Source organism: Cynocephalus volans, chromosome 4, assembly GCF_027409185.1.
Source record: "Cynocephalus volans isolate mCynVol1 chromosome 4, mCynVol1.pri, whole genome shotgun sequence".
NCBI lineage: Eukaryota > Metazoa > Chordata > Mammalia > Dermoptera > Cynocephalidae > Cynocephalus > Cynocephalus volans.
In genome coordinates, this window is record NC_084463.1 from 18969557 (window position 1) to 18983022 (window position 13466).

Consider the following 13466-nt stretch of genomic DNA (forward strand, 5'->3'; position numbering starts at 1 on the left):
TTCCAGGACTTCCTGTGGATACCAAAAATCCATAGATGCTCAAGTCCCTTATATAAAATGGCATAGTATTTGCATATAACCTACACACATCCTCCTGTATACTTGAAATCATCTCTAGATTACATATAATATCTAATACAATGTAAATAGTTGTTACACTGCATTGTTTAGGGAATAATGACAGGAAAAAAGTCTGTCTGTGATGCAGTTCAGCACAGGTGCAACTTTTTTTCAAAAATATTTTTGATCTGCTGTTTGTTGAATTCAGGGAGGAGGAAACCACAGATACAAAGGACTGACTGTAGTTTGTAAATGCTAAACCTTGTACAAATGTTAGAAATTAATTATACTGTCATAATATTCCTCTCCAAATAATCCCCTCTCAGGGTACTACAAGTGGGCTAACAATATACAATTCATACTTCAAAATCCAGTCACAAACTCAAATCCATGCAAGGGATCCATTAAGCACTTAGGTGCACTTTATTATATGTAAATTATGCCTTAATGTAAAAAATAGAAGAAAATGCTTAATGCTTGCAAATAGTTTCATATAGACCCTTTACACTGAAGTTTATCCTGGTGTCCATGCTTGGGGTTGTTTTGCAGGTAACTCTGCTTAGTATGAGGTCCTTTTGGTCAGTATTTTAGTTCTAAACTTCCTGGGCAGGGGGTCTGGTCATCACCCTGACCCTGAATGATGTTCCCAGTGCCACACTGTGGTTCCAGGTGGAGGTCACCCTGCTCTCTCCCCATTAGTTAGTCAGCCCTTCTGGATTTATAATCATATGTTTCCAATTGCCAAGAGTGGACAGTGCCTGAAAAAAATCAGACAAGAATGGTGACACCCATGGATTCCTGACCACAACCACATCTATACCAGCTGGGAAATTCTCAAAATTAGAAAACTCAGAAGATGTTAGTGGTATGAGGAAACTTAGAGATAATCTTAGTTTAATATCCTCATTTTCCAGAGGAAGAAACTGAAGCTTAGAGCAGTATGACTTAGCCAGGATAACCCAACAAAATTACAAAGGAGCTAGAGCTACTGGTTTCCTGTTTTGTTCCTTATACATCTTTGGGACTTTGGGGATGAATTCATTTGTCCTGAATACACCAGACATTATACATGACACTACAGAAGTTTTCAGGATTTTCAGTTATGACGGCTAAATTGAAATGTTACAACATCTGCCCTATTTTTCAGGCAATTTCTCAACACAAAAGCCAATTCCAAATATTCAGCATTTAGCTCATTTTACTGAAGCATTGAGAGAGCAATTGTGATCTTGCAGCTTAACTACATGAGCTGAAAAGGAGCAAGAAATATTTTTCTATTTCAAGAATGTGTGATAGGACAGATCATGGACTTGGGGTTCCAGTCTTGGCCCTTCTACTAAGCTAGCTGTGTAACCTTATTCAAATCTCTTTGGAGTTTGGATTCTTCATCATAAAAGAAGGGGTAGATTTAGATCAAGTATTAACTTGGGTTCCAAGATAGGGTATCAGGAGGCCAGTGAGCCCCTAGGAATTATTGGCAAAACTTGATGTGTATGTATATTTTCTAAGTGGTTTCATGGTTTTCATCAGATTAGCAGAGGGTCTGGGACTTAAACTTTTAAGAACCATTGATTTAGATAGTCTCTTAGCTTCTCCCCAGTTCTGACAATCTTTGACTCTACCTTTAACAAATGTCTGTCTAGTTCATCATCCCCAGATACAGTCAAGAAATACACTCATGTGTGCACTGCCCAGCCAAGCACAAGACAAAAACAGGACGAGACAAGATATGAGCCTTTTGGGAATATAAGATTATTATGACCATCATCATTAATGTGGGAAGATGAGGGAAGGACATGGAATCCTACTGAGACCTGCCATTACACTATAGACTGATGGACTATGCATTCAAGCCTTCCTCAAACTCATTTCTGGGAAACCAACCTCCCTCCCTAGCAGAAGTTTCAACAGGGAAGTCTATTGCTAATCTGGTACTAGCACATATAACAAAATAAGTTTGTATAACAAATATATTATCTGGTCCCTGTCTCTGTAATGTTCTATGTATAACTTTTTTTTTTTTTTTTTTGTCTTTTTCACGACCGGCACTCAGCCAGTGAGTGCACCGGCCAGTCCTATATAGGATCCGAACCTGCGTCGGGAGCGTCGCCACGCTCCCAGCGCTGCACTCTCCCGAGTGCGCCACGGGCTCGGCCCTATGTATAGCTTTTTAAAAATAGGACTGGTCCCATTTGCATGATTGGTCAAGGAAGCACAAAAACCGGCTGAATTGAAACTGGGCTCCTCACAATTATTCTGTGCCACAAAGACTAATAATCCTCCACATGATTCACCTCTCTTGACCTTCAAGTTTCCAAATGTTTTAAAAATCCAATTATCTCTTAACAAATAGTTCACAAGTTTTTGGTTTATGCCAGGTATGGAAGGTGGTACATAGATGAACGAGACACAGTTCCTGTCTTCATGGAGCTTGCACTCTAATGGGGGGATCAGATAAGCATTTGGATCATAATAAAGCAGCATAAGAAGGCTGCTCGTGGAATTCAAAGGAAGGAAAGAAAGTATGTTCAGTTGGTGAAACCATACACAGGCATATGGAGGAAATGGCATTTGAGGTGAGACTTGGAGGGTGAACAAGATTTTGATCGGCAGGAGCAGAGAACAAGGAGGCTTTATTCTTAATAATTAATATTCATTATTTAGGTGGAGGATTATCATAAACAAAGCATGGAATTAGAAAGAAGCATGGGGCATTTTTAGGGCACAGGGAGTAATCCAGGTTCCCTGGAGAGTTATCTAGGGGTTGGGGAGGAGGAGTTGTGTATGATATTGTGTAAAATGTTTAGTACCAGAATGAAGTGTTTGTACTCAATACTAAAGGAATGGGGACTACTAAAGGTTTTTGGAAGAAGGGAGGAAGTACATAGAATTACATAACTTTTGAGTTCAAGATTTCCCCACCCCATCCCCATTTTACAGACAAGGAACTCAGAATGAGAACCCAGACAGCCTGCCAGATTCCCAGTCCCAGTTCTTTGCATTATATCAGCTGCCTTGCAAGGTTACTCTGGTAGCAGTGTGCAGGATGGACGAGGGAAGACAGTTAGGACACGAATGTAGCAGCTATTACAGGAGCTCAGGAGAGAAGGTAAGGTGAAATAATGAGGACCCGAACAGCAGGGGAGGGGATGAGGTGGTGGTCAGAAGAGGGGCCAGGGCCAGAACACCCTCTCCTCTGTGTGATTCAGCACTGTTTGTTCGTTCACATTGGAGAGGTGGGGCATTGGACCTCATGCCCTGGCAGGTCCAGAGAGCAAGGAGTCAACTGGCCCATCCTTGTTCAAACGATGATCTCTCTCAGCCCTCCCAACTCCCCTCCCATACTTCACATTCTCTAGAAAAAAAAGGCCAGAAATCATGCCAGCCGTGATCAGAAGCAGCCCGGAACTGCCCCTTTAAAGGACGAATAGATGATTGTAGGATGCAGGCAAGTCTGTGGGTTTTATTTCTGGCTTTTCTAAAGAGTGCCCAAGCATCCCATGGCTCAAAACCACTTTGCAAATTAGGGCTAATTCAGCCCACAGAACTGCTTCCCCTATGGGCTTCTGACCCATGCAGGGGTGTCAATCCTAGACAGCTTCCCTCAGTGTTGGTCCCCTCAGATGCCTGTCTCTTAGTTGAACAGTTTAATCAACTTGGAGCTGGGATATTATGTGTCTAACTATGCCAAACAAAGGCCTAGACGTGGCAAAAGCTTATTTGTAGGTGTGAATGATGAAAATTCAGTTGTGCAGAATTCTAAGTCAGCAGTCCTCTTTCTCTTCCACCTGGCCTATAGTTTGTAACAGTGTTATAAAGACAGGCCAAAGAAATCATGAGAGGTAGCTCCTCTGACAAAGGCAGAGTCTCCAGAAGGACCAGTGAATCAGTGACATCTTTGGATCCATGTCTTGGTCGGCTCCTCCTTTCCCATGATCTAAGAGGATGACCAACATCAGTGTTCTCATCCTGGCATGCCAGCTGATTTCAACTGACCGTGTGGCCTAAAGTCACTTTTCACTTTCCACTGTAAACTATACTCGATACAGGGCTGGTATAGGGCAGATGCTCAAAAACAGTTAGTTTTGTTTCCCTTCCCCAGATCCCTCCTATAGGGCAGGATCATGCTGACATCTCACATTCGATGTAGAGGACTGAACTTGACTTGGCTATGGTGAACTGTAAGAGTTGTTCTGTAGTGACAGAAAACTGTCCAGCATGGTGCTTTAGTGAGTACTTGTGGAAGCAAATGGCCTACGTTTAAGTTCTGTCTCTGCTAATTATAAGCTTGTGGCCTTGAGAGTTACCTGATCTCTTTATACCTTCATTTCTTCATCTGTAAAATGAGGGTAATACTAATGGATCGCCAGTGGGGCTGGTGTTAAGAACAAATGAGTTAACAAGATGGTACATAAAGAGTTCAGTGTAATAAGGGCTTAATGAATGCTAGCTGTTTTTAAAAGGACGGCTCCAGAGTCTGATTCTACTGAACATCTGGTGATCGGTGCCTTAGTGATAGAGGCCAGTAAAGGTGACAGAGGTACCATCCAGCTATGCCAGATGGTCACAGAGGCAGTATTGCAATACTTGGCTAAATATCTAAAAGAGCTTAGGAAATAGCACCTCCCCACCTGCCCTACTTGAGCAATAGTTTAGGTTAGTCTACCTCTTTTATTCCTCTAACCTGAGTGATTGATTATTGGCCTGAGGCTGGCCTAGACAGGCAAGCAAATGATCTAGTCAGTTTGTAAGTTTTCAAAAAAGACTGAGAGCTCTCACCACCCAGTTCAGGGTGACTTTTTAGTGCTCATTCACTTTTGGTTGGTGGTTCTTCCAGAACATCAGCCTCCCTCAAACTCCTGGTGTTGTAGGCTATCAGAGCTAGAAGGGACTTAGGACCCATCTAGTTCTCTTGTTTTAGAGCTAAAGAAGTGGAAGCTCTGGATAGTAAGTTGTCTGAGGTCACCCGGCTCAAAACCAGGGCCAGCTCTCCTGTGGCCTGGTGTCCAGGGTGCGCTCACTCTCTGCCACACCTGGTTGGCTCTTTGATTGTCTGAACTGCAGCTAACTTTCAGTCCTGTCTCCAGGTGGACCCCGCACTTCCACCATGCAGAGCATGACTTCTCTGCAGCTTTCCCTGCCTGCCCTCCCTGCTTGGGCCCCTCAGATATCCCCAGTCCCCCTCGTGGGTTCTTGCCTCACACACATGTCCCCCATGTGTCCTGTCCTGCAAACCCGCCTGATTCCAGCCCAGGCACATCAGCCTCTGAGGCTTCGGGAGTCCTGCCTGGGAGCCACCAGAAAAAAACAGTCAGGAGAGTTCTTCTCTTTGCCCCACAGCCTGTTTCAGGAAAAAGTGGCACTTGCTCTACTGCTCTTGACTCTGTCTCTCCTCCTCCATTTTTTCTCCGTCTTCTGCACACTCCCTTTGCATGGTCTCCCTCAGACTTGCTCTTCACTTTCTGCTTCTCCTCTTTTTGTCTCTCCTTCCCAACCCTTTCCCTTGGCTTTCCCTTCCTCCCCGTGTCACTCTCAGCGTGTCACCTTCCTGGGGCTCCAGGCGCCCTGCCCTTCTTTCCTCTCCCCTATGTTTTCTCCTCCCCTGCCTCTTCCCCCATTCCCTTCCTCTTACCCTTCAACACATCTGTTTCTAATCTGAGCCCTGAGGCGCCCGTTTGAAACAAAAAAGCTCCCCCCACCCTCAGGAACCTGGCACAAAAATTCCTGGATAAACCTTCCCTCCCCCAATTCTCCAGTTTTTCCAGATATTCCTGAAACTGACCGCCACCCTAAAAAGGACCCTTCACATCAAACGGTTCACGGCCGGCCGAACTCCACCAGGAAACAGTCCCACCCCAAGCCTGCTCAAGGGCCCAGATGTGTGAGACATTGTCGATGGCCGCAGAGGCGGTCCTCGGCTGCCAGATGTGCTCCTCCGTGGCCAGGAGCCAGGGACCGAGCAGTCGGCCCATTCCAGGGTTTGCAGGGACATGCATTCGGAACCAGTGCCTTTCCCGGGGCCCCCCACACTCCCTCCCTCCCCGAAGCACTTACCTAGCAAGAGAAGAAGGAGGGACATCCCGATCTCCGGACGCGGGCACTCCCCCGCTCAGCCGCTGCCTGGCTCCGGGGCGCGCGGGGCGGCTGCAGCCATGGGAGGGCGCGGGATCGGCCCCGCGCCCCGGATCCCCTGCGCCCTGCGCTCCCGGGCGCAGAGGGGCTTCCAGCGCCCGCCCCACCAGCTCGCGCCCGAAGGAGAACCCGGACCGGGGTCGGGGAGGAAAAGGCGAGGCGGAAAGGCGCCACCGCTTCGTGGAACACTTTTCCCTGTTTGGAAAGAAAAAGGAGTGAAGAAAGAGAGTGAAAAAAAAAAAAAAAAAACTGAGCTGGAACCACACGGTCGCCTCCCACCGCAGCTCCTCCCCCGCTCCGCGCTCGCTCCCTCCTCCCCGCGTGCGGGGCGCGCCGTGGGGCCGCGCTCCGCCTCGGGCCAGGGGAGCGCCGGGGGGCACCGGGGGCCGTCCACGGGCGCTCGGCGCAGGGCTGGTGCCGGCACGCAGGGAATCGGTCGCTCTTGGGCGGGCAGCCTGCGGACGAGGCCTCGGCAGCTCCTCTCGGTTCTCACGTCGTGCTCCCCCCGGCGTCCCCCTCGCACATCTGTCCCGTCTCCTCTCCCATCTCTCTCCAGGTCTCCTTTACATTCTCTGGCCTCCCCTTTCCCGCCGCGTCCCTCCTCTCCCTTTCTTCCTCGCCCTCGCGGTCGGGTTTGCGCCGGGAGCTGCAGACCGCCCCGACGCACAGCTCTTCCCGCTTAACCAACGGCCCCCGTGGGCCCGGCGGCCCCGCTTTGCCCCGGCCCTTCGCCTCCGCCCTTCCTCCTCCTGCAGTCGGAGCGGACAGTCGCCGGTCCTCAGAGCTCCGCCGCCCGTCACCCCGGGGAGCGGGGACCCGGAGCGCAGCGCCGTCGGGGAGCTGCGCGGCAAACCGCTCTGCACGTGGCCCTGGCAAAATACGCACCACTCGCTCTGAGAAAGCAAAGAAGGCAGCAGGGATGGGATTTTCTTCGTGCCAGGGTCAGCGCTCCCGGGCGCCAGGGACCAAGCCAACGAGGCCCGCTGAGAACAGGAGGCCGGCGGCCCGAGGGGGCGGGGCCGGGGCCGGAGACCGAGCAGCCCCGCGGACCTCGCCCGCCTCGGGGTCGGCCGCTGGGGGGCTGCCCTTCAGGTCCCTGCCGCTCGGCGGCGGCCGGAGGGGGCGAGCGGAGGAAAGGACAGCGAGGGTCGCGCTCGGGTCTGCAAGGCCTGGAGCTCCATGCGGCGCATTTGTGTCCTGGGCCTCCCATAAAGCCTGGACCTGCGCTCTGGTCCCCGTTTTTGCGTGTCCCTGGGGAGGCTTCTCCCTCAGCCCGAAGCACTAGGACTCAGTGGCTCACCGTCGGCCTCAGCCGAGCCGGTACTGGGAGCTGGGGCCAGGGCTCTGAGAAGCGGGGCTGCTGGAAGAAATGAAGCCCCGCGGGGCTGGGAGGCTGCCCGGCACACCCTCGCCCTGTTTGGCCATTCGTCTCTCCAGGGCTCTTAATCCTCTCTGGTCAGCTAGTTCTTCCCTGTAGTAATGAAGACCAGCCCCATTTCAGAGATGAGGAATGCAGAGGCCTGGACAGCCTATGGGACTCTGAGGAGGTCACTCAGAAGGTCTGGCAAAAGCAGGGGCTGTTCTCGGGGCTTTGGGATCAGCTGTAGGGTTGCTGCAGTAGAATTGCGGCGGTTATTCACTCAACGCTCCAGTGACTATTATGCATCCACTCTGTGCCAGGTGCGTTTGTAGACGTTGAGGACCCGAAGTGAACAGAATGTGGTAATCGACATTTTTAAAAAATTTGGAACGAGCATGTCGTGGACACCAATTATGGGCCAGGAACCATAATATTGATCTTTTCATTTAATTCTTATCACAGTGCTAAGGAATAGTCATTTTTTAAATCCCATTTTAAAGATGAGAAAACTGTAACTTAGAGCTAAATATCTTGCTCCAGATCACAAGATATTAAAACCCTCTATTCGTATTCCAAAATTAATACTCTAATTTAATATTTTAAAATATTGTCATTTTTATATTTAAAATATTTAAAAGGTCTCCTTGACTCTAAAGTAACTTTATTTTCTATTTTATACTTCTTTTCTAATAGGGAAAATAGATATATTCATATCTATAACATATATGAATGCATTGAAAAAAACGTTAATTCTTCTTAAAGGCTGAGGAAGGAGGCAGGGAAACTACATAGAGCAAGTGATTTTTTTGTTGTTTCTGCCTCACAATTTTTAAAAATTTTTCACATCATTTCAGACTTACAGAAAAATTGCAAAAATAACTAAAAAATTCTTAGATGCCCTTCACCCAGAATCTCCATTTTTATTTCTCTCTAGAGGAGGTGTTTTTGTAAAAGTTTTTAAAGCCCTACCTCTATTCCACCACAGCTAGCGGCTTTTCTTAAGAACCTGGTAACACCATTGCTGTGTGTACATGAAGACAGATGTGTGTGGGTGTAAGCAGATGTGTATTTAATTCCACGTTGCTCAAGCTGGAGGAAACAAGACGCCTTCAGCTCTAGGTCCTTAGTCACAAGCTCAGGAAATGATTAGACCAGGCTGAGACTGGGTCATAAACACTCAGTTTTCCCAGGTCCAGAGTCCTGTAGCCAGTAGGTATTTGACATATTCCTTGGGGAGGGTCTTTGGGCCATTGAAGATGACTGTCTCTAAATCAGAAGCCTCTTTTCTGCTGTCATGAGAGTGCCTGTGGGAATACTTTCAAACTCAGCAGCCCGTTGCCTGCCTACACTGGGTTCTACACCGATGGACTGGGTGTCATGGAGGATCAAAAGAGGTATGTGGCAGGCCTTATCCTAAATGGACCCTCAGTCCAGTGAGAGAGAAAACATCAACATGTGAAATGTTTCAACAACACTACAAGAAAGTTCTGTAGTTAAGTGCCAGAGTAAATTATCCTGACAAGAAGAAACAATGGGAATTCCAAGAAAGGAAGGAGCATTCCAGGCTGGGTGGTTGCAAAGGAGAACAATGCTGGAGCCAGGCCTGGGGGTGAACAGAATTTCATTAGATGAGAGGACCTGGGAGGGCCAAGGGCGGGGGCATTTCTGGACAAAGACATGGACTTAGGAAGAGCTTTGGTGTATTCAGGAGGCACAGAATGAAATGAAATGAAAATTTGGTGTTGGAGCAAAATGCCTTGGAACAGTTGGCCTGAAGTAAAGAAGGGTTCTGAATGTGAGGCAAAGGATTCTAGAACTTGTACTGAAGCTTCTCCACGCTCATCAAAACATTTTTAACAAAAAAAGTACCTTGATGAGAACAATATTTTAGGAAGTGTAAATTGGCAGCTTCTGCCCAGGGGTGACCCCAAAGGTTGGCCAAGGGTGGGAAACTTTAGCAACCCTTTTATAGCCTTCAAGCTCACTATCTCCCTATATGGATAATTGACATTGTCTTAGTGTTTGGTACAGTGACATGCAAATGCAGATTCGAGACCTGTTCCTTGTCCTCTGCACTTTCCTGGAGCCAAAGAGTGCCACTCTAAACCTTTCCTCTCTTAGAATTCTGGAGCCACCATGGGGAGTACATGCTGCATTCATTGAAAGAAAAACCTGAATCAGAGGGACTGGTTAGAACCTACTGCATTATATGGACCGATGAGATGTGGGTATTTAAACAAATGCAGAAGACATTTGGAAGAAAGATTAGATAGGGTTAAGTATCTAACTTACTGTGGATGGAAGAGGGAATGGAACACAAAAGAGACACCAAAGACAAGTATAAGTGATTAATATATTGTTATATATACTGAGACTAATAGTAACCATTTATTTATCTCCTAGTGTATTCCAGGAATTATAATCATTATTAGTAAGCCTCAAAATGCCATATTGCAATGAGAAAACTAAGGCTCAGAGAGATTAAATACATTTCATATCATCTCATGGTTAGCAAATGATTGAGGCAGGATATAAAGTTAGAAGATTTAAAGCTTTATATCTCACTGTCTTTTGATGGTACTGCAGACAAATTGGGAAATCAGGTAAGTTAACTTGTCAAGAAGAGAGAGATAAATTACTCAATTACTTTGAGGTATGGTGACTTTGAGGGGATGATAAATCATCATCCATCCATCCATCCATCCATCCATCTATCCATCGATCTTTCTATCAATAATTGAGCAAATCTTTGCTGAGCACCTACTATGTGCCAAGCACTGGAAAATCAATGGTGAACAGAGGAAAGGTTGCCCTTGCCCTCCAGAAGCTTATGGTGAATTAAGGGAGAGGGACCACAAACAAACGATCACAATGTGGAGTAGGCAATGGTCTGATAGAGAACGTGCTGAGTGCTGTGGACCCTCTACCCAGTGCAGGACCCTGTGACTAGTGTTGGAGATGTCAGTGAAGACACACTGGGAAAAAAGCCCTGTAAGCTGAGGGGGAGGGGAGCACAGCAGGAAGAGGGAGACTTGGGCTATCCTCTCACCTTGTAGGATACCTGAGACATGGACCACATCTTTTAATTCCTTTGAAATCCAGAATCCACCTACACCCCCCCCCCCATGAGGACATTTAGGAGAAGTCAGATAAGCTCATGGGCATGTAGGAGAAAGCAGCGGTGGATGATAGAAAGAGCTCTGGGCTAGCAGAAAGTCTGGGCTGTCAGTGACTCTGTGGAGCCTTCCTTTCGTCTTTGCCTAACACTGCTGTAAGGAAGAAATGAAATTTTGATGAAGGCTGCTGCGCCAGTGTCTGACACATAGAGACTCAGTAAATCTTTATTGCAATGAAAACTAAAGTTGAGTTCGTGGGATTTTGTTCCCTGCAGTAAAAAGAGACCATTTCTGTCTTAATTACTTTTTTTGTTAAAACACGGTTATCTGTGTGTATTGTTTCCTTTCCTGCAAGGATGCTTCTTGACTTGGCTGTTGAAGGGTGCTGCATCCTCACATCGGTTCCCATCTCTTGAGTTGAGCTCAAAAGCAGGTTTTACTTTGGTTAATGATGCTCAGAATTACCCACAAGATAAGCTGTCATAAGGGAGCCAAATGAGACAGGGCTAAGATTAAGCACTAAATTTCAGATTGTTGTATTTAAAGGGATATCAGAGACATCCAATCTAACTTTCTTATTTTATAGAAAAAGGCACAAGCTCAGAGAGAAACAGCAATGTGTCTAGGGCCACACAGCTAGTTGGTTGTTATAAGAACCCTAGTCTGACACTCAGTCCAGTGCTTTCACTGTCTCACCCTGACCTGCTGTGATCCCTAAGTGACCTGTCCCCATGGGGAGACCCATGCCCGCCTTCACTCTGCTGACAAACAGAGACGTAGGTGATTTTCCTAAGAATCCAGCAACACATTTCCCTCTTTTGACATGTAAGCACATGACATAGAACAGAAACCACCAAACCAGAGACAGAAACAATCCATATCTTCCCAACTGGGGAAGGGCAGCTGTCAGTCCCTGGCTAGCATGAGCTCTCATGTGCTTTTCATGCATTCAGCCTAGAATACATGTTCCAGCCTGTGGTTTACATTCATTCCCCCTCTGTGCAGCTGCTGCCTCTGCTATCAAGCTGGACGTGCCCTGCCCTGAGAGTTCCTTTTGGTCTAACTTCCTCATTTTGTAGACGGAGACCTAGCCAAGAGATGGGCTGTCTCAGGGTCACACTCCAGTTAGAAGCAGAGCCAAGCTTGAAGCCAGGTTGCCTAGCGACCAGCCCCATTCTCTTTCTAGAGAAGATTATCATACAGAGTAGCTCTGCCTCTTCCTAAAAGGTCAGGAATGAGAACAAAAAACTCCATGGAGTCTGCTGGCAGAAACAGGTATGATAGGGCCTAGGGAAGAGCTGTGATTTTTTTCTAGTGATCGATGAGGCTCAGTTGAAGCCATAAAATAAAACTGAGGACAATATATGCAAAGCCTGAAAATGCCACTGGTAACCTGACTGTCGGGAACTCATATTTCATGGCAGAGATGCTGGGAGCTGTCAGCAGCTGCTTGCAGCTGCTCAGTGACGAGACTGATGTCTGCCATGGCCAGAGGCCAGGCTGAGGAGATGGGAGGGGAGGAGAAACAGAAACAGCCCCCACCTTCCCACCCAACACACACACACACACACACACACACACACGCACACACACGCACACACGCACACACGCACACAGGCACACACATGCACAAATGCAGGACACAAACCGAGTCCGCTGTCTTGCAGCCTCTTGCATAGTAACACATCGTCTCTGACTACACTGTTTCCAGGAGGTGAGTTGAAGTACATCCCAGCCATGGCCTGAAGCCAGTGTCCAAGAGGCAGTGCAGGGTGGTGGGTAGAGCATAGGACCAGGATGGAGCCGTCCGGGCCCTGTCACCTACTGAGTCAGCTGGAACAAAGGATGACCCTCTCTGAGCCTGCTATTTATTGGAAGAAAACAGGGAAGCTAGTGCTTTGTATTCGTAAGTTCATTACAAATATGAGATAACATTAGGAGTTAAACTGTAGGAATTGGCAGGACCTAATTTGAGTCGGTCATTCTTCTCTGCACCTCATGTTTCTCAATTGGAGCAGAGAATCCATCAGTCCAGCAGTGTTTGGTGGACCCTGGTAGACACAGCAGGGCACACAGACGAAACAGGAGTGAGACCAAGGCCTCAGGGGGGAGCCTCTCCCCCGACTTCCCAGAGGATGTTCCCAGCACAGACAGGTCCAGCAGACACTGTTCACGGGCTCACCCAACCCTGTTTCCAACACCCTCTCTTGCCCACTTCCACCATAGAGGCTGAAAAGTGAAACATTCACTTTCCCGGCCTCTCTTGCCCCAGGGAAGGCCATGTGACACCATTCTAGCCAGTGAGTCAGGTACAAGAAGAGTCTACTAGGGAGCTTTTGGTAAACGTTCGTTTTATACATTGTGCAAACCAGAACTGATTTAGTCTCTAAGGAGCATCCAGTTTACTTTTTTTGTCATTGTTTTCTTTGTCTTGTTTTTGTTTTTTATAGCAACTGCCAATACAGAGATCCAAACCCATGACCTGCTGTGTACTAGCACCATGCTCTCCCAGGTGAGCTAACCAGCCAGCTACATAGAAGGGAGGTATAGTAAGTTCTTAAATAACCATAAACCTGAGATAAAACATAGACATTGGCCTAAGAAAGGCACAGGTAAAGTGCTACAGAATTTAAAAGAAGGGAACTATTTCCTCCTGGACAGTGATTGGGGACTGCTTCATGGAGGAAGGGGCATTTGAAGTGAGTAGGACCTGAACACTCAAGGTTGGGAGATTCAGACATGGCTCCTAGTTCCTAGTCCCAATCCAGATACTCCTAACTTCCCCTGTATTCTGAACC

General features: G+C 47.4%; 1 protein-coding gene across 1 annotated transcript in view; it reads right to left on the reverse strand.

The window, feature by feature from the left end:
- CLMP (CXADR like membrane protein) overlaps positions 1-6287 on the reverse strand; it is a 99637-nt gene extending 93350 nt beyond the window's left edge. The window contains exon 1 of the mRNA XM_063093746.1: positions 6115-6287. Coding sequence (XP_062949816.1) covers positions 6115-6139 — 25 coding nt within the window. The 5' untranslated portion in view covers positions 6140-6287. The remainder of the gene's footprint in view (positions 1-6114) is intronic.
- Positions 6288-13466: the final 7179 nt, after the last annotated feature.